General features: G+C 51.9%; 2 protein-coding genes and 1 long non-coding RNA gene across 7 annotated transcripts in view; 2 read left to right on the top strand and 1 right to left on the bottom strand.

The window, feature by feature from the left end:
• Positions 1 to 2,171: 2,171 nt before the first annotated feature.
• LOC125283331 (uncharacterized) lies at positions 2,172 to 17,896 on the bottom strand. Of its 4 annotated transcripts, XR_008960047.1 has the most exons (7): positions 17,806 to 17,890; positions 7,629 to 7,792; positions 7,240 to 7,355; positions 6,064 to 6,365; positions 3,551 to 5,056; positions 3,123 to 3,326; positions 2,173 to 2,571 (listed from the first exon to the last, which is right to left on the bottom strand). It is a non-coding gene; the product is annotated as an uncharacterized LOC125283331 (long non-coding RNA). The 4 variants fall into 4 exon arrangements; XR_007191091.2 differs by having other exon boundaries at positions 2,172 to 3,326; XR_008960046.1 differs by lacking the exon at positions 17,806 to 17,890 and adding an exon at positions 9,444 to 10,701 and having other exon boundaries at positions 2,172 to 3,326.
• Positions 8,972 to 16,696, top strand: EDDM13 (epididymal protein 13). 2 transcript variants are annotated; one of them, XM_057313959.1, is made up of 6 exons: positions 8,972 to 9,223; positions 9,565 to 9,591; positions 10,262 to 10,288; positions 13,337 to 13,461; positions 15,009 to 15,046; positions 16,389 to 16,696. In XM_057313959.1, the coding sequence occupies exons 1-6, from the start codon at positions 9,127 to 9,129 to the stop codon at positions 16,411 to 16,413; spliced, it is 339 nt and encodes a 112-aa protein (XP_057169942.1). In that variant the 5' UTR covers positions 8,972 to 9,126; the 3' UTR covers positions 16,414 to 16,696. The 2 variants fall into 2 exon arrangements, with proteins under 2 accessions (XP_057169942.1, XP_057169941.1); XM_057313958.1 differs by having other exon boundaries at positions 10,262 to 10,384.
• A 480-nt stretch (positions 17,897 to 18,376) lies between the features above and the next one.
• ZNF667 (zinc finger protein 667) overlaps positions 18,377 to 24,386 on the top strand; it is a 42,007-nt gene continuing 35,997 nt past the window's right edge. Inside the window, exon 1 of the mRNA XM_057313926.1 lies at positions 18,377 to 18,541. Within this exon, the coding sequence (XP_057169909.1) occupies positions 18,511 to 18,541 (31 nt within the window). The 5' untranslated portion in view covers positions 18,377 to 18,510. The remainder of the gene's footprint in view (positions 18,542 to 24,386) is intronic.

Genomic DNA, 24,386 nt, shown 5'->3' with positions numbered 1-24,386 from the left:
ACACAGGCTTTGTCTTGGGGGCAGGGAAGACCCGTAAGTACGAAAGACACGAATGTTCCATGAAGGAATAAAGAAATTAACTGAGGTGGATAACGTTAGCACTAATCCTACTCTCTCCCTTGCTTTTATTTTCCACGTCAATCCACTGACTCCTGGTTCTGTTGCCCTTCCAGTCAAATGTAAGTAAGCCCTACCTGCTCCCCCCTACCTAACTAGGCAGCCCTTCCACCCAGAGAAGGGGTGCGAGGAAGAGGCAAAAGTGTTGACCGCCACGTTCAACCAGGACAGATTCCCAGAGAGGCTCTCGGTCCCGACTCAGGCTCCAAACCCAGAATCTGCAGATCCCAGGGGACAAAGAGATGGCCTTCGGGGAGGTCAACAAACCTTTGCACTCCCGTGTAAAACTGAGAGGAGGGGGGGAAGAACTGGTGTGGTCTTCTGGGAACGTGCACTTTGTAGCTTCAATCAGACTTTCAGTAGTACGATCAGTGACCTTCTGCTGTAAAAAGTACAACTGCATTGGATTAGACTGCGTGTATTCATCTGGTGGGTTTTAGACGAGAAAAATACAGTGTGGACTGGATAAGCTTCCCTGTTTTCTGAGTATTAGCCTTCCTGGTCTGCAGCTGAGAAGTGATGACAATTGGTTGTTATGGAGACAGACCCTCCTTCTGCAAACCTTCCAAAACCCCCGTGGGGGAGGAGAATCTGGATGCCCCAGACAACTGGTATCCCTGGGGTTTTTTTGACTTTGGGGTAAATGTGTCTCCCAAGGGGCCCTCCAAAGGGTTCTTAGAATGGATCACAGCTTCTCAGTCTGGTTCCCTATCCTATCTGGGGACCTACGGGGTACAATGAGGTATGAAGGATGACTTGATTGATTTCATATTCTTTTCGAACCTTTATTGGGAAAATGATCCCCGCCGGCTGCCATCGGTCGTCTCCTTCCCGGGGCTTGCCCGTCAACAGTGCTGAAAGGTAAGACCTGGGTCCACCTGCCTCCCTTTGGTTTGATTGTGTCCGACGGGGATAATTTCTGCTGACCTTCAATGGGTCTTTCTTCTCCCGGCTGTCTACAGCCCAGCTTCTAGTCTAGAGACCTACAAAACTGAGTACTAGAGTATCTTGAAGAAAGCAAAATACTGCACCCCTTCCTCCCAGCTGAGAAGTGGAGATGACAATTGGTTGTTATGGAGACAGACCCTCCCAGCTAATCAATCAGTCAATCAGTCAATCAATCAATCCCAGTTGCCCAGAGATTGCGCACATGTTCGTGGTTTGCATATGACGGAAGGAAACCCATCGGGCCACGGAGCTAAATTCGAGTCCACCCGAAATCTCATAGCTGGACAGACTGATTTCCCCTCCGCCTTCTGAGCAGGATAGAAAAAGCCACATCATCACTATGTGCTCAGGATTCCCCACAGATGGTGCCTAGGGCGGCCCGGGCTACTGTACCAGAACACCAGAGCTGGGTGGCGGCAACAAGGCCACCTCTCACAGTTCGAGGTTGGAAGTCCGAAAGCAACGTGCCAGGGATTCGGCTCCTGGTGAGAGCGAGCGTGCTCTTCCCCAGCGAGACAGCCGCCTCCTGCTGTGTCCTCACAGGGTGGGGCGGGGAGCCCTTCCCTCCTGACCGCATCTAAACCTACTTACCTCGCAAAGGACCCCCCCACCTCCAGATACCATCACATGAGGGATTAGGGCTTCAACACATGAATGTGGGGGGAACACACACATTCGTTCGGTAACAGACGGCGATCTGGAACGAGTTCAGGGAAAACAGACCAGGGCTTCAGGACGGAGTCCGCAAGCTGGGGAGGCAGGAGGCTAAGTCAGGACGTGAGGTGGGGACCGGCAGAAGGGCCACCCGCTCTGCACCAGGCACCTCTGCGTTCAGAGCCCAGGCCTGCCCCTTCCTCGCCGGACCACCCTGGGGAAGTCACTTCACCCCTCCATGCCTGGTTCCTGAGGCTAAATGCAGTCGCAGACGCGAAGCACTTTCTAAGGCAGCCTAAGAAAACCATTGAACAGTTCTTCCTGCTCCTATCCACCCCTACACGCACACACACTCACACTCACACACACACACTCACTCACACACTCACACACACACACCCCTCTCTAAGAATGTAATTATTATGATTATTACTACTTATATTACTATTTTTTAAAGATTTTATTTATTTGAGAGAAAGAAAGAGAAAGCAGAAGTGGGAGGAGGGGTAGAGGCAGAGGGAGAAGCAGACTCCCTGCAGAGCTCGGAGCCCCAGGCAAGACTCGATCCCAGGACCCTGGGATCTTGACCTGAGCTGAAGGCAGACACTTACCCGGCTGAGCCACCCAGCTGCCCCCATGTTACTATTTCTAACATTTATAGGATGTTTACCTTGGGCCAGGAATTAGGCTAAGTTCCCCCGCCCCATAGGCATTCTCCTCCTTCCTTACTGCCACAGCTGCAAATGGACGTAATATCTGCATTTTTCAGGGGCATTGTCACTTCAGTGACCAGTCCAAGATCACCCAGTTAGTACAACGTATAGCCAGGATGTCACATGTAGCCCGATATTCCTGGAAAGTACGATCTGATTACTCTAAGTGATATGGAGGGTAGTTCTGTGAGCTACTCAAACACGACGTCTCCAGTAACAAACAGCAGAATTCCTCAGCACGGAGGAAACCCGACCACAACCCCGCGGTGGGTATCAGCGTTCCCATTGTGTGGATGAGGACGTGGGGGGTTTACGGAGCACGTCAGACAGCTCTGAGCTTGAATCCCTGCACCCACTCATCAGCTACAGGGGGTCTCAAAAATCACGTGCTTTCTCTTGTGTGACCTTCACAGGCAACACGGGGACACTGATCTGAGAGGGTCGGTGTGAAGTCACTAGAGCTAACGCCTCGGCACGTCGTTCTAGAGTCAGGAGCGGGTCGTTCCCGCCTCTTCGTAGCACGGCTGAGCAACGGTCCGTGACCGCTCCCCAGCTCACTTAGTCTCCCTCCAACACCAAGCGCAGGGACGCCAGGGTCTCAGCCCCTAACTGCCCACACCCCTCACCGTGGACTCTACTCCCCAGCCTGTTCCCGACCCCCAGCATCTCATTTTATGTTTGGTTTTCTACCTGCGGCTCCATCTCCATGATCCCGCCGTTCTGCGCCCCGTCCGTGACCTTGGCCGCCACCATGCTGACTCTTCTGGATGGGCTGCTGTCAGGAATCCTCGGTAAATCCCTTGCCACGCTCGTGATGGCTTTGCACTGTGAACCTCGGTGGGAAGTCTGAGCACGAATTTCTGAGCATCTGCTCTGTGCCTGGACCAGCTGGATCTAGACACAGGCAGAGAACAGAGACAAATACACGGAAATGATATTCGAGACGAGGGATGCCTGGTAGTGAGGATGGGGGAAGGGGACAGAGGGGGTATTGAGGGAAACCCTAAATCATGCCTGAGGCACCAGAGCCGCACTTCCCAAAGAACAGAGGTTGTTAAATCTGTTGAGCTGGGGAAATGCATTCATTGGGACTATTTCTTTGTGTCATATTTGCGTACCGTGTGGTCTGTCTTCTTCCTCAGGTATGATGACCAGGTTGTCAACGGACGGTAAGTGGGAGGCCTGTATCCTTTCTGGTGTTTCTCTTCTCCCGTCTACAAGGTCAAGCAGACTTACAGAGGGAGTCACGTACTTCTTTATTTTAAAATGTGTTTTATTTATTCATGTATTGGGGAGAGCCATCCAGGCAGCATCCAGTCCCATTGTGTTGCTTTGAGCTTTAAGGTGATGGAAATTTTCTATTACCACATGGCAGGGCCGGAACCCTACCTGATAGTTATTATGCCGTAGATTTCTGACGTTATGAAAATAGTCTGTGCACGTGGGAGAAGTCGAGGGGACATAAAATCAGTATCAGAAATCTCCTCCTCATCCCATCCCAGGTCTGTCGCGTCTCTGGAGCATTCTTACCAGAAACATTCACACGCACATATGGCTACCGTCCACTTTTTGAGTTAAAAATGTTGTGCATTTCAGCAGAACTTGCCTCTTCCGTTCAAACACCTGCACAGTATTTCACTCACTCTCGTGTAATTTAACGAGTGTCCTGTTCACAGAACTTTGGTTTTCCTCTCATCTTTGCTTCGGATCTGCTCCCGTTCGTGTTTACGCTGCGGCTCGCGCTCCTTCCGTGTTCTTGCTCTTCTCACGTTTGCACTGACATGTTGAGATAAACTCCTACCAGGGAAATGGCTGGGTCAAAGGGCACAGGCATTGAAAATGTGGACAGAGATCGAACACGTTTACCCTCCCGCCAAGAGCCAACGAGAATGCTTATTCCCCATGTTTGGCAACACTGGGGATTCTGTAACTTCTTGAATTTCGATGCTGGGATGGCTGAAAAAACTGGGTTCCCATTTCGTACAAACAGGGAGACTGGACACGGGGAGGAGTTCCTGCCACGTTATAACGTGATGCTGGTCTCTACTGAGACTCTTTGTCTGAAGCCTGTTCTCCCCACTTTAGAGCAGGGGTAACAGACCAGCCAGCATTGTTCTGAGACTTTCTCTCTGCTCACCGGGGAATTGTGAGGGGAACGACCTCCCCCCCCACCCTGTGCGGGAGTTAAAGCTACATCTGGCCCCCCTGAGATCTCAGCCATCACCGAGATCTCACGCCCCCCTCCCAAGGGATGCATATGGCCTCAGACGCCGGGGCAGAGTGCGTGAGAGCCGGCCTTCCAGAAGCGGTTCGCCTGGAGCTCTAGCCCAGCTCCACTCCTCACCAGTCGAGTGGCCAGGGACAAGTCTGTCTTCCTCCCGCACACCAGAGCCAGTGCTTGTGATGTTAAGACAGAACATATGGAAAACCCGGTGCTAGGGAGCCGGCTAGAGCTGGCCAGACTCCGCCCAGCCCACAGTCCGCGGATCCCGGAGTCCAGAGCCCTCTTCACTGGTTCTGCCATCTGAAGAGAACGGCTCTCATCAGCCTGGGAGCAGAGCTCTCCTCTGTTGGTTCCCACGAGAAATCCGCTCCTGTCTGCAAGTAGTGAGCTCCAAGGAGGGCTAGGGAGGGAGCAGAGGTCACGGCCCTGAGTAGACTGCATTCTCCCGTCTCGGGGGCTGTTCCTCCCGCGCTGCCTGAGGCGAATCATTCAGTGCTCCCTAACTCCTACCCTCAGACAATCCCCCTCATCCATGCAGGGCAGCCCTCCTTGGATGGCAGCTGCACTTTCTAAAAATGTGCTTCTTGGTCCCCAAGCCAAGCGCCCGCTATAAAGCCAAAGATCAATGTAATAAAGCCTTTATTGGGCGTGACGACCTAACACCTAATACCGTCAACCCGAGTCATAGGCTCATGGGGCTGGAGATCATGTGACCCAGTACACAGATGGGGAAACTGAGGCCTAGAAGGAAGCAGAGCATCAGGGGCAAAGTGGCAACTAACAGAAGTTTCATTAAGCACCTTAAAAAAGTCAGTGTGTTTTCGGGGCTCTGCCTGCATTCTTTAATTCCCCTAAGAGAGGTTGATGCCATCATAATCTAAAGTGACCTGTTGGCCCGGGACATTCCCGGTGTTAGCATTAAAACTCTCTCTCCTGGGAACCCCTCGGTCCCGGGCAAGCCAGAATGGCTGGTCACCCCTTAGAATTCCATTTTCATGACGAGGACCTGGAGGCGCGGAGAAGTGGGGTACAGGTCAGAAAGCTAGTGTGTGGAGAGCTGGGATCTGGACAAGGGTCCAAATCTTGCAATGCTGCCTCCCTGTGCGCCATCCGGCCCCAGACATTCTTGTGCCATGGTCGTCCTATACCACAGTGCCCCCATGGCCGGGGGGGGGGGGCTCTCAAAGTCCTTCCAAAGCCCCAGGCTCCTTCCTATCCAGGACCCTGCCCACGCCGTTCCCTCTGCCTGGGATGCCTTCCTCTCCCCGCTTCCAGATGTCCTCCCACAGTTAACCCTACTCACGTTTCAGGTTTCAGACACAGCGACAGTGCCTCCGAGATGCCTTCCCTGGCCCCCCCACAAGGTCGGCAACCACGCACCCTGCAGGTTTACCCAAACACACTCACCCGGCTTGTGCCCCGCAGATGACCCTTGTCAGGCTTCTCTGGCTAGAGTCCCCGAGCTGGAGGACCTCGCCCGCTTTGCTGTCCTTGTGTCCTCACGCCTTGTACGTGGCCGACGCTCCGTCCAGACTTGTGGCAGAGACAGACTGACTGCACGATGGAGTCCGAGTCTTCGTCTCTAGTAGTCCTTTGCCTCTGCTCTCTTCCGGCCGCTCAGGCTTGCCCGTATCTAGGCTCCCAGTCTTAATGCCCTTTTCTCTCTCTACTCCGCGCCTCCATCGGGACCTGGCTGCCTGCATTCTCCCCTCCAGACAGGACAGAAGAAGAAAGTGAGTACCGTGTCCTTGAGATTACATTCTTGTAACCCTCTCTGGGCCTTGGAATTCCTTAAAATATCTGGGAAAGGGTTGGTCCAGACCCAGGCATTTAGACATTGGCCTGGGGGCAGGAGACTCCACTGGACGATCTCGGCTGCGGTGAACCATTGTCTCTGGGGGGGATGGGGTGGGAAGGGGAGCATCTCTCCTCTTCCTCTGAGACCAAGGTTTGTCCATCCTTTAAATCCATGGCCTAGGAAAAGGTCTGGGACACAGCTGGGCTACACAAACGCTTCTTAAAGGAAGCGAATGTCCTCGACAACGGCTAATGCCGGGGATCTGTTAAGGATTTGGAAGGAGAACAGCTACTCTGGCCCTTTATAGATGTTTGTTGGGCACCTGGGTGGCTCAGTCAGTTAAACGTCTGACTCTTGATCCAGGGTCATGAGTTCAAGCCCTGTGTAGGGCTCCACAGTGGGCGTGGAGCCTAGTTTATAAAAAAAAAAAAAAAAAAAAGAAGACGATATTTGTTGACCTCTGAGCCAGAGCAATGCCTCTCAGAGTCTTTATTTAAAATTAAGATCCCACCTCAGATCGACCTAAAGAATCGGGACATCTGGGGTGGAGCTCAAGGCTCCTTGTTTGAAACACGCTTCCCAGGGGGTGACCCTTCAACACACTAACGACACACGTGGACCCACCAACTTCAACTCAATAAGCGGACTGTTGAGGTGGGGCCCAGCGTAGTGTACGGGGGTGAAGTGGACAGATAAAGAAGTGGTGCCCTCCCCTCAATCTTCGGTCTCAAGTCCCACCTCTACGCTCCCCTGAGGTGCAGAGGCGGTGGTTCGCTGGCACCCACCTGTGCTGGGTCACTGCGTGGGCCTCCTCGACACCCTCGGTGCCTGTGAGTCTCCCTTCTTTCACTTATAAACCAAGGTACGACGTCCGTGTGATTTTAAGATGGCTTCCCTAGAACTGTGAGATAGGAAGTATTTAATAAAATAAAACTTTTTTAAAAAAAGTAAACACACAAGAAAAGTGGTGAAATCGGGGTACGTTCTATCGTCCGGGTATCGGTATCGTGCCAACGTCAGTGTACTGGTTCTGACAACGTACTATGGTTACGGAAGATGCCGCCGTTGGGAGAAGCTGAACGGCGCTCACCCAGGACCCCGCCGTACTATTTTTGCAATATTTTGTGAGTTTATAATTAGTATGCATCAGAAGTTGAAAGTCATTTAAGATTACTTAGTGAAGGAAAAACGGAGCGTCCTTGGGGCGGTGGTGATGTCATCTTACTCTCTTGCCTGCTCTCTTCCATACCGACTTCTGGATTTCGGCTTCTGCGGCACCCTCCAGTGACAAGTAAGTTCTTTCTCCTTTTTTAGGGGTCACGGGGATGTGTTTGGGTGCTATGAAGTGTAGGGAACAAGAAGAGAAGGGGATTTTTGAATCGTTCTCTTCGATTTAGGCCCAGGTTGAGAGAGACCCTCTGCTAAGGGAGGTCTCAATCTACTGCCCACTCCCCCCACCCCTGCAGGAGGCTCAGCATGAGCTGTAGGGTCCACCGGCCCCGCGAGGCTGCAGGGAAAACCGAGAGAGGGTGTCTGGGACTCGGGTGGGTCCGAGGCTGCAGGTATGACTGGGTATGTGAGCACATATGCATAGAAGTCCCCAGATTTTATCAGATTCGCAAAAGCCAACGACCACTGCCCCAGAATTCAAGGCTGTACTGAGGCATGTGTAAGGGATACAGCCTACTCTTTCCTGACCCTCGGGAGAGAAAGGAGATAAAAACGGGTCAAGGGGATCCTTTGCTGATAATCTTTCTAATCTCTGGGAGATGAATCCCCGAGGAAAATGGGTACCCGCGGCTTCTGGCCACCTGGATAAATGTGTCTCCAAAGGGGACAAGTGGAATAGAAGCAACCCATCCTGGCCTCCAGCACGTCCCACGAAATCTGGGGGATACCCTCCTTTCCCTCCTGTGGGAGGGTCTCTTTGGGAACCACCAGGGTGGGGTGAGCTAAGAAGGACCCATTAACGCCCTCCCGGTCCTCTCCTTCCTGTTTCTGTCGGTGCCCACTGACCCCTACTGGATGTTCACCTCCTTGCTGCCCGCATCTCAACAGTACTGAAAAGTAAGATTCTTATTTCATGTTGCCCCCCGCCCCTCCTGCTTTGTTCCCTTTCTTATCTCTGCTAAAGGGTCCATTCCTAGCCCTGGATCATCTCAGAGAAATTTCTTTAAAACCCAGGGACCTGAAAAAATAGCTGTACTACTTTGACTTTCAAACAGGTGGGGTGTCCTGCGGGAACCAACCCCCCTCCTCAGATCAGGGATATGGCAATGATATGGTGGTTTTGGTGATTATAATAACTGGAATCCATTAAGAATTTTGCAAGTGCCAGGCACTGGAGACAGCATCACGCTCTATACTCTCCCACAACGTCTTCACAAAGTCGGCATTATTCATCCGAAGTCTACGGGGTGCCGACAACACGGGGACACTAATACAAGGAGAAGGACGGTGGCTGCCTTCCAAGCCTAACCCTGATCTGATGCAAGTCCCTTCGGCTTTTCGATTTCCCCTCTGACCCAGACAACGAGGCTTTGGATGGTCTCCCCTGTTCACTGCCAAGTCCTAACTGATCACCACGCCCCATCGGGGCTCTGCTCTCATGGGCTCCCGGTCTCCCCACCTTCTGATCTGTGATTTGTTTCCTCCTTACGGCCTCGTCTCTCATGACCCCTGGGACTCCACACTCTGGACTTCGTCTGCCCCCATGGCCTGGCCTCCCGGACACCTCTTCCCCCGGATGGGCGACATCAGAGATCCTAGGTCAGAATCTCGTGCGTGCTGTGGGGTTTTGGTGGGAAGCTTGTCTGGCGTGAATATTCTTGTACACTCAGTGTGCCGGGGCCACGCAGGGCAGCGGAGCCCCCGAAGATGAATCCGGCACGCTCGCACGTCTGCGTAAACCCGTAGTCTGTTGGGGGAGACGATGGTTATAAGGCAAGAGGGATCAGTGTCCCGTGGGAGGGGCAACGAGGACAGGTACCTGGAATCCAGCAGGGCTTCTCGGAGGAGGGGGAGCTCGTGCTGAGCTTGTCGGACTCGGGGACTCGAGGGCACCGTTGACGCTGCCTTTTCTGGTTCACTTTGTGCGCTGTCTTCCTTAGGTTTGCTGAGCCTCCAGGTGTTGAACGGTGAGTAGTGACTGTGCCGTCTGGCCCTTGTATTTGTCTTACCCCTGTGCGCAGAAACACTGAGCGCTTCGCTTCTTCTCTTAGTGTTGGAAGAGCCTTTAGAAATCACCGAACCTCACAGCCTCTCACCATTGTCACCACATCCTGAGTGGTTTAACGTTTTTGTCATTCATTCAACAAACGGTCATGAACACAAGCCCCTCTGAGCCCAGTCCGGTCCCAGGTGCCCGAGAGAGCAGGGAACCAGACAGGAATCGGTGCCTGCACGAACTTGCATTCGAGTGAGAGAGAAGGAAAACAAAATAAGTAAAGTCGGTGAAGCGTCTGCTGGATGTGGACGAGTCCGACGGACACGGTGGAGAGAAGGAGAGGCAAAGACAGCGTGGGAGAGGTCAACGGGCTTTTAGAGGGCGCTGAGGGAAAGTGACATTTTGGCAAAGACCTGAAGAGGTGAGGGAGCCAGGCTGACGGCCCAGCTGCGCCAAGGGCGCTCCAGGCACAGGGAACAGAATGTGCCAAGGCCACGAAGTAGGGAGAGCGCTTGGGGACCAAGGAGTCGAGCGAGGAGGCCACGGCATCCCCTCTGCTCCCCATCGGAGGCCCCCGGAGGCACTGCCTCCGTCCCCTTCATGCTTCCTTAATGATTTCCTCTCCTCCTTTTCACCTTTAGAAGAAACGAGTGGTTGCAAGGACGAAGGTATGTCGTGGGTCCGTCTGTACCTTTTCCTGCCTGGAGGACAGTGAGCTCCTTCAGCCCGGTTTATGACAAAGCCACAAGGCGAGAAGCCTCCAGGTAACCACGGGCAGAGCGCCGGTGCCCGCCGAGGTGTCCGTGTGAAGGGCAGCCAGAGCCCTGAGGCCACCCTGCTCCTCCGAGCTGCTCACTGGTACCAAGAACACCCAACACACCGAGGCAGGCGTGGGAACATTCCTGTTCCCCCTGGAAATGACACGTCAGTCCCGAGTGTCAGGGTTGCGTGGCCGAAAACCAAGAGAGAGGAAGCCAGGCGATAGAGAGGAAGCAAGCCTCCGGGTGGCTGAGACAGTAGCCGTAAACACTTAAAAAAAAGCTTACAGTTATTAAGTTCACAAAAACAGATGAAGAATTTCACCAGAGAATTATAGTTTGTTTAAAAAAAATAGTCACGTGGCAATTCCAAAATTGAAAATACATAACTGAAATGAGGAATTCAGTGGTTGGGCTTAACAGCAGAGAGCACGGTTAGGGAGCCAGAAAACGGGTCCGGAGGAATCACTCAAGGTGAAGCACAGTGGGTGGAAGAGTAGAAAATACAGAAGGAGGCACATGGGACGCAGGAGACCCGGGGAAAAGCCGAGACATGTGAAATGAGAATTTAAGAAGGAGAAGTGAGAGAAAATGAAACCAGAGTGACAGGTCAAGAGTTAATGGCTAGGAATTTTGCATATTGGTAAAAGTATCCCTCAAGCAACAGATTTTCAAAGTTCTGAGAGGGGCGCCTGGCGGGGCTCAGTCAGAAAGGCATGCAACTCCTGATCTCGGGGTCATGAGTTCGAGTCCCATGTTGGAGGCAGAGATTACTTAAAAAAAACAAAATCTTAAAAAAAAAAGTTCTGAGAACCCCAAGGGGAGTGAATATAAAGAAAACCACCTCTAGGAACAGTCACGAAATAGTTTAAAATCACCAAGAGAACATTTTTAACTCCTCCCTCCCACAAGAGATCTGTAAGAGAGAGACGAAGACAGAAAATTTGAAAGAAAAGTAAGGGGAATTCTGTCATCAGGAGTATATCCCTGAGCCGCCAACTAAAGGAAGCCAGCGTTACTATTGTGAGCCCAGACCCCGCTGTTGTCAGAGGGGCACTGAAATCGAGAAAGAGATTAATCCACCAGGAAAATACGCCAGTTCTCAATGTTTTCACACAGCGACTGGTTTTTACATAAAAGGAAAACAGGCCAAACGACAAGAAAAAATAGATGCATCCAACGGTCACAGGGGGGACTTCAACACCTCTCTCAACACCTGTCTCTCAACAGATGACAGGACAGGCAGATAAAACTCAACATGGAAGGTAAAAGAGCAACGCACAAACATGACATAATTGACACAGAAAGAACTCTGAACCCGACCCCGATGGAATGCATAGACTTTTCAAGTGAACGTGGGATTTTTTTTTCTTACCAAAATTGGCTGCACGTTGGTTCATAAAACAAGCCTCAGTCAACTTCAGATTGAAGACATTTATTTATTATTATTACTATTTTTTAAAAGATTTTATTTATTTATTTGACAGAGAGAGCACAAGCAGGGGGAGATGGAGGGGGAGAAGCAGGGAGCCCAACATGGGACTCGATCCCAGGACCCTGAGATCATGACCTGAGCTGAAACTGAGTTGGACACTTAACCAACTGAACCACCAAGGCACCCCAAAACTTCTTTTTTTTAAAGATTTTATTTATTTATTTGACACACAGAGAGAGAGAGAGATAGTCAGCGAGAGAGGGAACACAGCATGGGGAGCGGGAGAGGAAGAAGCAGGCTCCCAGCGGAGCAGGGAGCCTGATGTGGGGCTTGATCCCAGGACCCCGGGATCATGACCTGAGCCTGAAGGCAGATGCTTAACAACTGAGCCACCCAGGTGCCCCACCCCAAGACTTTTTTAAAAAAAGATTTTATTTCATTATTTGAGAGAGAGAGTGAGCATGAGTGGGGCGAGGGGCAGAGGGGGAGAGGGAGATGAGCACAGTGCCCAGTGGGATGAGGGGCTGGACACGGGACTCGATCCCAGGACCCTGAGATCATGACCTGAGCTGAAGTCAGACGCTTCACCGACTGAGCCACCCAGGTGTCCTGCCAAAGATTTGCTTAGAGAGAAATTTATGATCTCAAATGTGTATGTTAAGAGAAAGGAGGGAAGGAAGGTGAAAACGCAGAAAACCAATGATTTGAGTATCTAAAGCATTCTGAAAAAGAGAAAGAGGTTAAACCCAACTAGAATGAGGAAGTGATGAAAAGCCAATGAAAAAAAAGTACACTAGAAATCAACAGGCTAACAGCCAGTCCTCCGGAAAAGACTAATAAAAATGTAGCTCTCGTGCACTGCTGATAAGAAACAAACAAAAAATACAGGAGAAACAAATCACCAAAACCAGGAGGGAAGGGATCCCGCAGGTATTAAAAGAATAATAAAGAGGATAGTTTGAAAAACCTTATGCCAGTAAAATGGCAAGTGTAGACAAAACGGACAAAATCCTAAGAAAACTCAAATGACCAAAAGTGAAACAAAAGGAGGAATATCTGAATAATACTTCGTCAAAGATATTTAATCTGTAATCAAACTTCCCACACACACATTCCCAGGGTCAGATGGCGTTTACATAGACGTTACTGCGTACACGCACAATCATAAAACGCATATCGTAAAAATCTGAGGTTTTCTGTCTGTTACACTTTACTAAAATGTTTAGAATGGAAAGAGCAGGAAAGCAGGCTGGGGAGGTGCAAGGACATCTGCAGGCCACGTTCGGTCGGAGGCGGAGAGGCAATGTGGCCACACCGGGGTGTTAGGGCACAAGTGTGGAGCCGGAGGACGGCGGGTGAGGCTGGCGCCTGCGGTGCAGTGCACGGAGGGGGACCGGCAGCAGGAGACCAAAATGGCAATTCGAGGGGCAGGTGGACAGACGGTGTGGAGCTCGGGAAGGGCGGGATTTCTGGGAGGGCAGGGCAGGCCTTCAGTGTGCATCATTCCCACCGGGCTCTCCCAGAGAAGCTTTCCCTGGCCACCACCACCCCCAAGAAACCGCCAACCAAGCGGACCAGCTGGAACATGCTGAAATGCGCCTATATGATGGTCACCTTCTTGTTTGTGTCCTACAACAGAGGAGACTGGGTAAGAAGGAGCTGTTACCTAAGGGGGCAGGGAGGCGGGAGGGGGGCGGGCAGACCGAGAGGAGAAAGGGAGTGGAGGGAGCGAAGGGACTGCCAAGCAAGTGGAGGGGTAGGAGAGAAGATCCCCCTGTGTAAACAGAACCGCCCCTGCCTCCCTCACTCCCTGTCTCTCTCCACCACCCCCCTACACCCCCTGCCTCCATCCTGGAGCTTGGATAGGAGCCACTCCCTTCTGCACTAACACAGCGCCAGATGTTCCTAGGAAACACTACCATTCATTCAGTCAGTCTCTGGCTCTACCTCTCTCTCTCTCTCCATGTAAGGTAGGTTCTTAAGGACCAAGTCACTTGCCAAACAGCAAGCAGAGGTGTGGGGGTAGAGGTAAGGGGGCACAGGCGTGGATTATGACTTGCAAGAAATGGCCAGTAGTCATTCATTTCGTCCACATTCAAGTATTTATATATGCAGCAGGTCCCTTTGCTGGACGCTGGGGACTACAAGACCCCACAAGGTCCCTGGACCCACAGAGCTCACATGATAGAGGAAGGACAGACATGAAACTAGAGATGAGCTTCAGAAAAGGAAACAACTCAGGGGACCTCTCGTGGCATGTAGGGCAGTGGGCTGCTTCGCCCGAGAAGGCGGGCGGAGGTCGTAGAAGCGGCCTGCCTTGAGAATTGCAGGGATAGCCGTTGTGAGCGAAGGGAACGTGCAAGGCAAAGACCCTGAGGCCAAAACACACTATGTGCCTCAGGGACCTAAGGAAAATCTGCAGGAGTTGAGAGGGGCAGAGGGAGTCCAGATCCCAAAGGGGCCTCCTAGACCATGGCAAGAAGAAAGCTTTTATTCCAAGTGTGGTGGAGAGCCATCGCTAGATCTGATCTGAAGTACAAAAGGGTCGCTGTGGGTGCTGTGTGTGGACGGTGACGTGGCATCAGAGCTGGAGGGGAAGCAGAGAGACTGTGAGAAGGAGGCCCAAATGGCCTGGGCAGGATGCGTGGTGATGGGAGTGGATGCGAGGAGGACCTCCTAGCAGGTCTACAAGGAGAAGTGCTGGCAGACTGGCTGGGGGGGGGGGGCAAATGGGACCAATGAGATGAGCCTTGGTTGGGTTTGGGTCCTTGGTTAGACCAGTGGCTCTCCAGTGGGGGTAACCTTGCCACCCAGAGCACGCAGCAGCATCTGGAGATACTACTGGTGGTCATGCCTGGGGACGCGGAGCCACTGGCATTTGGTAGGTGGAGGCTGGGGATACTGAACACCCCGCCTCGCATAAGACAGCTCCAACCACAGTGATCTGGGTCCCAATGTCAGCAGTGATGAGGTTGAGAAACCCTATATTAGAGGATGTTTATGGGGACGGAGAGAATGTGGAAGGCGAGGCTGACAGATCAGCGGGCCCACGGGATGTCACAACGAGAGCAGAGGAGGAGAGAGGGGGGCAGGAAAGAAGGAAGGAGTGGGGAGAAAGGAAGGGAAGGAACTTGACCTGCCTCACCCCTACTGTGTCTTTCTGTTTCCGGTTCACTTCTTCGTCAACCTCCCAAGTGTTACTGCCACTACTGTACCACAGAAGTGGACAGCAGGTACGTCATGGCCGGGAAGGGCACGCTGTCCACTGCTGGGGTGGGACGGCGGGGGTCCCAGTTGCCTCGAGTTTGAGAAGGGTGGGTTAGGAAACTCCAGTGGTGGAATCTCAGAGTCGTACGTGCCAACGGTGACCTTTAGCTCCTTGACGGTGTTGGGCTACCCTTCCCCACCATGTGGCTACAAAACATTTTCATCAACCACTAGTCAACTCGGTGCGTCTCTGTGGAGGAGCCTGTTCTGGACGCGCCACGTAAATGGAACCACACACCATGTGGCCTTTGCGCCAGGCTTCGTTCACTGAGCATCGTGTTTTCAAGGTCGTCCAGGCGGTGGCAGGGGTCACTTCCTTGTTCTTTCTCACTCATGGCTGAGCAGCATTTCGTCGGATGCCCAGACCATGTTTTGTTTATCCATCCAACTGCTGAAGGGCCTCTGAGTTGTTTTCTCTGTTCGACTATTGTGAACGGTGCTGCTACGAACATCTGTGTTCATGTTTCTATTTGAACACTTGTTTTCAACGGTTCTTTCGGGTACATGCGGTGGAATTGCTGGGTCATACGGTAATTCTGTTTAACTTACTGAGGGACTACTCTGGGATGGAGCCTTGCTTAGTTAAAACAGTCAAATAGCGAATTTTATGTGATGCGGATTTTACCTCAACTTTAAAAAACTATGAAAAGTGGGGGAGGCTGGAGTTACCCTCAGGCTGTAGCTTGCAGACCCCTGCACCCCTCCCTGGGGGGGAGAAGTCCACCTGATCACTCCCGGGGACTCCAGTACACAGAGCAAACCTTACCTATTCACTCCCTGCCCCAATGCTGCGTGGCTCCAGCGTGCCAGGCTGGGGGTACTACTGGTGGAGCTGGGGGCCGCAGGGGGGCTGGAGGCATGGGGGGTGGGGTGACAGAGTATGGGGATGTTGGGGCTGGAGGCATGGAGGGGTGGAGGGTCGAAGGGGCCAGGGGCACTGAAGGGCCAGGGATGGAAGGGGCGGGGGGGGGGGCCCAGGGGATCTTGCAGGGGGAGGCTGGTGGAGGGGTCCCTGCAGTCACCAAGCACGCCCTCCAGGGGAAGGTAACTGGCAAGCAGGGGAGTGTCCTGAAAGGCCCAATGGTGAGGGGACATTCTGTGGGGACATAAGGAACTGGAGGGGTGCCCCCCCCCCCCACAGGTGGCCGTGGCCACAAGAACCTGTGGGAGGAGGAGGCACCTGCTGGGAGTGACAGGGAGGAGCCCCCTGCTCAGACCTGGGGACGGGCGTTCCACATGGTGGAACAGCCCAGTGAGTAGGACAAAGCGAGACACACCTCTATTTCTCTGCTTTCTTCCCTTCCTTAGGACCGACCCCTGCTGCTCTTTCTAGCGACCCTGCCTCGGCTCAGCTCAGCGGTCGCCAGTCCTTCACCTGCTCAGTAGTCTCACCTCCTGAGAAGCCTGTCTGCCCCAGACAGCCAGCTTGGAGGGTAACGAACTGGGGTCCTCTGAGGATGACACTTGCCTGCCCAGAGGCACTGCAGGAAGGCGTCCCTGAGGGTCCTGACAGGCCCAGGGCGAGTGAGCACCCACAGGGGTCTCCCCACAACTGCTCTCCCTGGCCTTTCTCAACCTCCCCCACTGTTTCTCTAATTAAACCTACACTAGTTGAAGCGGCTGAAGGCTCAGTTCTTCCATTTGTGGGGGGCAAGGGTGCCAGGAATCATATATACCAATGCTGGTGACAACCTATCAGGAGCTTCTGTTATGCTGCCCACTTTATAGGCGAAGAAACTACAGCCCAGAGGGACTGATGATTAGTCCAAGGTCACACAAATGGCAGCGCTGAGGTCTGACCCAGGTTTGACTCATTACAAAGTCTATTTTTTTTTTTTGTACAAACATTTAGGTCCCCTAACTGAGGAAACAGGGATCTGAAGATGTAGTGACCGCAAGACTAGGCCATGTCCCAGCTGTCCAGCCTGCGTGCTTCTTTGCCCACATTATATTTGAGGGTGCCCATGGTCCTGGTTGAGAGCTTGGGCTCTAACAAGGAGACAGGTTTCTTGAGTGTAAATTCCAGCTCCCCCCACTTACTGGATTGCAACTTTGGGGAAGTTTTTGTCATCAATGCCTCAATTTGTCATCTGTAAAATGGGGGTATTGACAGAGTAGAAGCCCTCCTATCATTATAATCAGGACCAGCCATTGGTTGGTTCATCAAAAAGTTCATTAAAATAGGCAGTTGAAGGGGCACCTGGATGGCTCAGTAGGTGAAGCGTCTGCCTTCGGCTCAGGTCATGATCCCGGGGTCCTGGGATCAAGTCCTGCATGGGGCTCCCTGCTCAGCGGGGAGCCTGCTTCTCCCTCTGCCTCCCGCTCTCCCTGCTTGTGCTCTCTCTCTCTCTGACAAATAAATACATAAAATCTTAAAAAAAACAAAACTAAACTGTCAAGGTCATGGAGAACAGGGAAAGTCTGAGAAACGGCTGCGGATCAGAGGAAGCTGGGGAGACCTGGCAACTCAATGCCACGTGGCTCCTAACGGCCCGGAAACAGAAAAGGACCTCGGAGGAGAGAGTGGGACCATGAAATGAGCTGGAACTCAGTTAATAGCATTGCTCCGACGTGAAAGGCTGGTTTTCACAAACGTGAGGCGGTCCTGAGAGATTGCTGGAGGGGCATGTTGGGCACCCTCCAACTGCAACTTTTCTCTAAACCTAAAATCATCGCCAAGTAAAACAGTTTGAAATGAAAATACCAATTCTTCAGTTGCACTTACTTTGATGAGCTCTGCGCTTCCTCAAAGCGGAAAACGATGGGGATGCACTTCAACGCTCGCTTCTGGTCCAAGCACTGGCCCTCACTTCGCCCTCCCCTCGGCTCCGCCCACGGACTAACCCCACACCTCCCTCTCCCGGCGCATGCGCCCCTACCTCCTCGCGGGGCTCCGCGCGTGACGTCAGTACGCAAGAGGCGGACCGCGAGGCCGAGCTGTTACCATGGTGACCGCGGGCCAGCTCCGCGAGGCCCACAGTGAGGGCCGAGGCCCCCACAACCGAGGCCCCCGAACGGGCCGGCCCCTGTGGCAGGACCTGGCAAACGGAGCCGAGGAAAGGAAGCAGGAACGCCTGCGTTGGAGACCTCTCTCACTTCAGGAGCCTCCCGTCTCCGTCCAGAAGTTTCTGGGCCTCTCTAGGCTGGCGGGCTACTGTTGCCCTGGAGACAGCGGGACGCCGGACGCCTGACGAATGAGGCGGGGCCAGGCTGGAAGAAGACTTCCGATTGGCTGAGACACCGCACCACCGGCTTTAAGCGACAGCTCGGGGGCGCACATGCGCGTGGAGTTGGCCCCGCGCTCCTTTTCGGCCGGTGATGTCCAGGGGTCCGCAAGCCGCGGTCGCCTGGCTGCTGTCGCGGGTCGCGCTGGTGGAGGGACGCGGAGTCTGAGCCGGCGAGGCGCTCCGGGCCTCGTTCCCGAGGCCAGATGTGTGGGCTCCGAAGGAGTGCCTCCGGAGGTGAGTGCCACCCGCGGTTCCCACGCCCGGGTTTCCGAATGGGATTCCCAAAGCTCCTGGTCGCAGCCCCCACTCCCCGCATGTGACGTCATAGTTCCCCACGGCGGGGAGAGGGCAAATCTGAAGAGGTCGTGCATTCTGAGCCCCCTCCTGGGGCGACCTACCCTGTAACACCTCCCCCAGCCCCCGCCACGGGAGGTTTGGGCCGGAACCCTTACATCCTCTGTGGGCCTCGGTTTCCCCTTTTGTGAAATGATCTCTGAAGTTCCTCTGCCCCTTACTAACTCTGAGACCCGGGCGAGGTGCAGACACTCTGTGCCTCAGTTTACCCGTGTAAATTGAGGATGATGATAGAATTTGAGTCTCTAATGGAACCTTAGGACCGTGCTCCGCACACAATGACCTCTCAAGTGTTAGTGTCTGATTGTCATCATAATCTTTTGTTTGGGGATTTGAACAAGGCCCTTCCTCACTCTGGAGTCTCAGTGTGTTGATCTGAGAAATGGACGTAGTGGGTTTTGTGAGCGCCAATCTTGCTTCTCAGCACACAGCCAGTGACTGTTCTCCCTGAGGGATGCTGTAGAGTTTAGTAATAAGACACTGGAATTGCGAAAATCTGCCCTTGTCATGTCCGCTGCTGGTTGACCCTGGTCAGTTCTCATCTTTGATGAGCTCAGAGTTTCCTCAGGTGGAAAATGATGGGGTGGACTTCCAGTTCTAGCTTCTGGTCTGAGCACGGCCCCTAACTTTGCTTGGGTCAGCTATCTTGTCCATCACTGCGCCATCTGGAAAGTAACCGGGGCTGCTTAGCTGACTTGAAGGTCGTTTCAGTTGCAATCAGATCTGGTGCCCCTGTCCTCAGCCCACCTTACCCTCCCTTTGTAGTATCGAGCATCTTTTTCTTCTTAGTTTCAGGTATGCCTTCATTGCGTATTAGTATTTTTTTTTTAAGATTCCATTTATTTATTTGACAGAGAGAGACAACCAGCGAGAGAGGGAACACAAGCAGGGGGAGTGGGAGAGGAAGAAGCAGGCTCCTAGCGGAGAAGCCCGATGTGGGGCTTGATCCCAGAACGCCGGGATCACGCCCTGAGCCGAAGGCAGACGCCTAACGACTGAGCCACCCAGGCGCCCCTAGTATTTGGTTTTTTAAATTGTCTAGCAAAATTGGGCCAACTCATGTTTCCCTCGTCCTGTCTCTGGAATCAGGGCCGAACGAGGTCAGTGCCCCACATGACGCCTGAGGCATAAAGTGCGGCAACTCTGAATCCTGTGGTCAGGTCATCGTTATTTATTTATTTATTTATTTTTTTCAGATCTTTTTCAGGCCTTCTCCGTGAAGGAGTAAGTTAATGCTTACTAATCCCTTTATATCAGGTTATATCTTTTTCATTGTATTTACTGTTAAGACTATCTTTATGGCAAGAAATGTGGGGTTTTCATTTGTGGCAGTACAATGACGTTTCATTTTAAAAATAAACTTTGCACAGGGGCGCTTGGCTGGCTCAGTGGGTGGAGCATGCCACTGTTGATATTGGGGTTCCGAGTTTGAGCCCCACGTTGGGTATAGAGATTACTTAGAAATAGAATCTTTAAAAAAAAAAAAAAGCCCAAAACTTTGTAGATTCGCTGGTTCTCAATCTTGGTCGTATCTCAGAGCCACTTGAGAGCTGTAAAAAAAATAATACGGCGCCAGGCTCCACCTCTGGAGATTCGTTCAAACTGTCGTGGTCATAACCCAGTGCATTGTGTTCTAAAACTCCCCAGAAGATTCTAATGTGTAGTACGATTGAGAAACACTGACTAGACCGTCTATAACGGTCTGTTGTGCTCTAACATTCGTTAATGTTTTCATTCCTGAATCCTAAAGAGGTCTTGGGCCCACTTTGGCTTTGGCATGCGGACTATTTTGAGCTGAAGGCAATGGAGACCCTGCAGGCTCAAGAGAAACTTTTGCCTCTCACATAACTAAGTACCTAGAAGACTCTAAATTGGGGGTCTTTCCAGAATTAGAGCTATTCCCAGAGATAAGGTTTATCTGAGTGGCCATCTATACGGCAGGGCAAACATCCACTCACCAAACCTGTGTTCTCACTGTCCTGCTCCCCTTTGGAGCCCCAGCCCCCAGCCCTATCCTTAGCGCAGGACCCATGGATTCCTCATCCTGCCTCCCTGTCTTGGACCCTCTCGTGCATGTGGGGAGCCTGTATGTGCAAAATTAAATTCAATATATTTTCTTCTGCTAATCTGTCTGGTGTCAGTTTAATTCTTAGACCACCCAGAGAAACCTTGGAAGGGTAGAGAATTTTTCCTCCCAAACAGTTGTTAGGTCACCCCTTGTCCTAAATGAACAGCCCAGGGAAGACTCCATTTCTTTGCTTCTTCCAGCGTGTAGAGACTGTTGTGTACATTCTTACACCCCCATCCGTATGTTGAATCCCTAATTGTTAGTATCTTGGTGTTCACAGGTGGGGTCTTTGGGAGGTGATGGGGTTTGGATGAGGTCTTTGTGGTGGAGCCCCTGGGATGGATTGGTGTCCTTCTAAAGGGATGAAGGAACCCGACCTTTCTCTCTCTCTCTGCGTCCGTTATTTTTCCTCCCAACAATATAGTTTGTAATAAAACTGTTACCATAAGTACAGTGCTTTCCTGACTTCTGTGGGTCCACTAGCCCCGTACTAGTGGGAACCTCTGATTTTGTAGCCAACTTGTGCAGAAGTGAAGATGGGCCAGGAGCCCTGGATCTTGTGGTTGGTGTCTGACGTGGGCACCATGTTGAACCCTAACCCTGTGAAGTCCAGCCCCAAATAATTCCCTCTAATGTTGTTATGACTTATTTCCTTCCTCCCCCACGAGATCTGGTCTAGAATTAGCTGGTGGTGTTCATCGGCGGCACTCCTGCTGAGGGTGGGCTGGGGAAGGTATTGAAAGAGCCTGCTTTCCCCCCCTCCCCACCTCCCACCTCACTTAGAAAACATGTCATTTAATAATGGTTGGACTGCTTAAGAAAACCCAAACTGACTACTGATCTGCACAACGCCCCTGCTTTATTAATGCTGATATGAGCTGCCATTTGGGGTGTTTCTTATGGACCAAGTGAAAAACTAAGACGTGGACCTCACTTTGCTCCCCAAGCAGCCAACTCAGAGGGGCAGAAAAGTGTGCCCTCCCCCTCTAGGTTCTTTGGTTGGTCTAATCATTAAATTGATAAAAGATTAACAGGAGGAAAACAAAAGTTTAATAATATATATATGTCCTGTGCACAAGGGAGAGACCCAGGAAAGCGGAGTAACTCTGGAATGGTGGGAGCCATCACCTTTAATAGAGCCACACAGGATGGTGGCAGTCAGTTATGGGAGGTGACCAGGAAAAGCACAGTGAGCAAGAGCAGGTCATTGTGCAGGTTTTCCATTTATCAGAAGTTCCTAGAGATTTAGAGTCCTCCCCCTCTTCAGGGAGACACCCTTACAAATGGAGATTTCCCTACATCACCTACAAAGGGTAACCGTGACTCAGTTTTATAGAGCTTGTCCTGTGTTTGCAGTTTCTTAAAAATAACCTGCTGAAAACAATCAACATGGGACGCCTGGGTGGCTCAGTCGGTGAAGCGTCTGCCTTTGCTCAGGTCCTGATTGGGATTGAGCCCCACGTCAGGCTCCTAGCACATTGGAGAGTCTGCTTCTCCCTCTCCCGCTGCCTCCCCTTGCCCCAGCGCATGCTTTCTTTCACTCTCTCAAGTAAATAAATAAAAAATTTTGGGGGGTAAGATTTTATTTATTTATTTATTTGACAGAGAGAGAGACAGCGAAAGAGGGAACACAAGCAGGGGGAGTGGGAGAGGAAGAAGCAGGCTTCCAGCGGAGCAGGGAGCCCGATGCAGGACTCCATCCCAGGACCTGGGATCATGACCTGAGCTGAAGGCAGACGCTTAACTGAGCCACCCAGGTGCCCCGGTAAATAAAAGTCTTTATTTATTTATTTAAAAAGATTTTATTTATTTATTTATTTGACAGAGAGAGAGACAGCCAGCGAGAGAGGGAACACAAGCGGGGGAGTGGGAGAGGAAGAAGCAGGCTCCCAGCAGAGGAGCCCGATGTGGGGCTTGATCCCAGACTGCTGGGATCACGCCCTGAGCCGAAGGCAGACGCTTAAGGACTGAGCCACCCAGGCGCCCCAGTAAATAAAAGTCTTTTAAAAAATGATACATATTATCTGTTTAATAGAATTTGTATCACTAATGATAGTTGCCATGTACTGAATATTCATTATGTGCCCAAGCGGGTAAGGCATTTATATTACTAAACCCTCGCTGTAACCCCACGGGCATAGTTTACCCTCGACAATCCCCATTTCACCGATAAGACAATCAAGCCCAGAGCAGGCTTTCTGAGTTGGGCAGGGCCACAAAACGAGGGTATAGCTCAGCACATCTGCTGAATGTCAGAACCTCCCGTTAGCCGTGTTGTTTGACTACCTCATATTATAATGATATTGTAGTGATTTATAATAACAGATATTTATTTGGTCCTTATCCCCATTTCTGGCACAGAGCTCCTAAAATCTTGGAATTCCTAAGAATTGATGAGTGATGAAGGTGCCTTTAACTAATATGTGAGGTGACTTTTGGAAAACACCTAGAGATGGGTCTCATTGCCAAGGGAACCACAAGTTCCATCCCCTGACCTCCGGGGCCGGGAGAGGGGCTGGAGGTTGAATCCAGCACCAATGGTCAGTGACTTCATCAGTCATGCCTATATAATGGAGCCGCCACAAGACCCCAAAATGATGGGCTTCTGAGAGCTTCCAGGTTGGTGAACGAGGGCAGATGTGGGGGGAGCGCCACACACCCTTTCTCCACACCTGGCCTTAAGCGTCTCTTCCATCTGGCTGTATTCGAGTTACCTGCTTGTATAATAAAGAGTAGTCTAGTAACTCACGTGTTTTTCTGAATTCTGTGAGCTGCTCTAGCAAATTAATTGAGCCTGAGGAGGGGGTCCTGGGACCCTCTGATTGAAGCTGGTCGGTCAGAAACGCAGGTGACAATCTGGATTGGTGTCGGAAGGGGGGGCAGTCTTATAGGACTGAGCCCTTCACCTGTGGGCCGTGATGCACTGTCTAGTAAATAGCGTCAGAACTGAGTTGAAGTGTAGGACCCCCCAGCTGGTGTCAGAGACTGCTAGTGGCAGTGAGCGCAGAACACCCCCAAACAACAGGCATTGTACTTGGAGTCAGAATCAGAACATGGAACCCCTTTCTAGATTCCTGGGGCCCCATCCCCCAAGAAAGGCCCCTTCTTTCTTTTGACTTGAGCAAGATCATGACAGAACGACCAAGGGTCTGTGCGGCACCCTCACAACATTTACCTCGGAATCACCTGGGGGCTCCATCCCAGAGACTGGGCGTCATTCGGCCCCAGCTGGTGCTGCTCCAATTTTTCTTTCTTTTAAGATTTCATCTATTTACTTGAGAGAGAGAGACAGAGAGACAGAGAGATCACGAGCAGGGGGAGGGGTGGAGGGAGAGGCAGACTCCCCACTGAGCAGGGAGCCCCATGCAGGGCTCTATCCCAGGACCCTGGGATCATGACCTGAGCCAAAGGCAGATGCTTTACTGACTGAGCCACCCAGGTGCCCAGTGCTGCTCCAGTTTTTAAAGAAATGGTAATTGCGTGATTGGACGGAGGTGTTAGCTCACAGTAGTGATGATCATTTTGCAATAGGAGTGTATCGAGTCACCACGCTGTGCACCTTAAGCTTACCCGGTATCATGTGTCGATTATATGTCAGTCAAACTGGAAAGGAGAACGAGCTCCTCAGGTGCTCAGTCCAGGTTGCGAGCCAGGGCG

This window comes from Ursus arctos, unplaced genomic scaffold (genome assembly GCF_023065955.2).
Source record: "Ursus arctos isolate Adak ecotype North America unplaced genomic scaffold, UrsArc2.0 scaffold_19, whole genome shotgun sequence".
NCBI lineage: Eukaryota > Metazoa > Chordata > Mammalia > Carnivora > Ursidae > Ursus > Ursus arctos.
Note: the sequence above shows the minus strand (reverse complement) of the source record. Positions and strands in the feature narration are given on the sequence as shown.

Bases quoted from the DNA above. Each gene is read 5' to 3' on its own strand.
- EDDM13 (XM_057313958.1), top strand. From the start codon at position 9,063: ATGGGCTCCCGGTCTCCCCACCTTCTGATCTGTGATTTGTTTCCTCCT. The intron at 9,592-10,261 runs GTGAGTAGTGAC...TTTCACCTTTAG, and splicing joins GAGCCTCCAGGTGTTGAACG to AAGAAACGAGTGGTTGCAAG. The intron at 10,385-13,336 runs GTAACCACGGGC...GGGCTCTCCCAG, and splicing joins ACAAGGCGAGAAGCCTCCAG to AGAAGCTTTCCCTGGCCACC.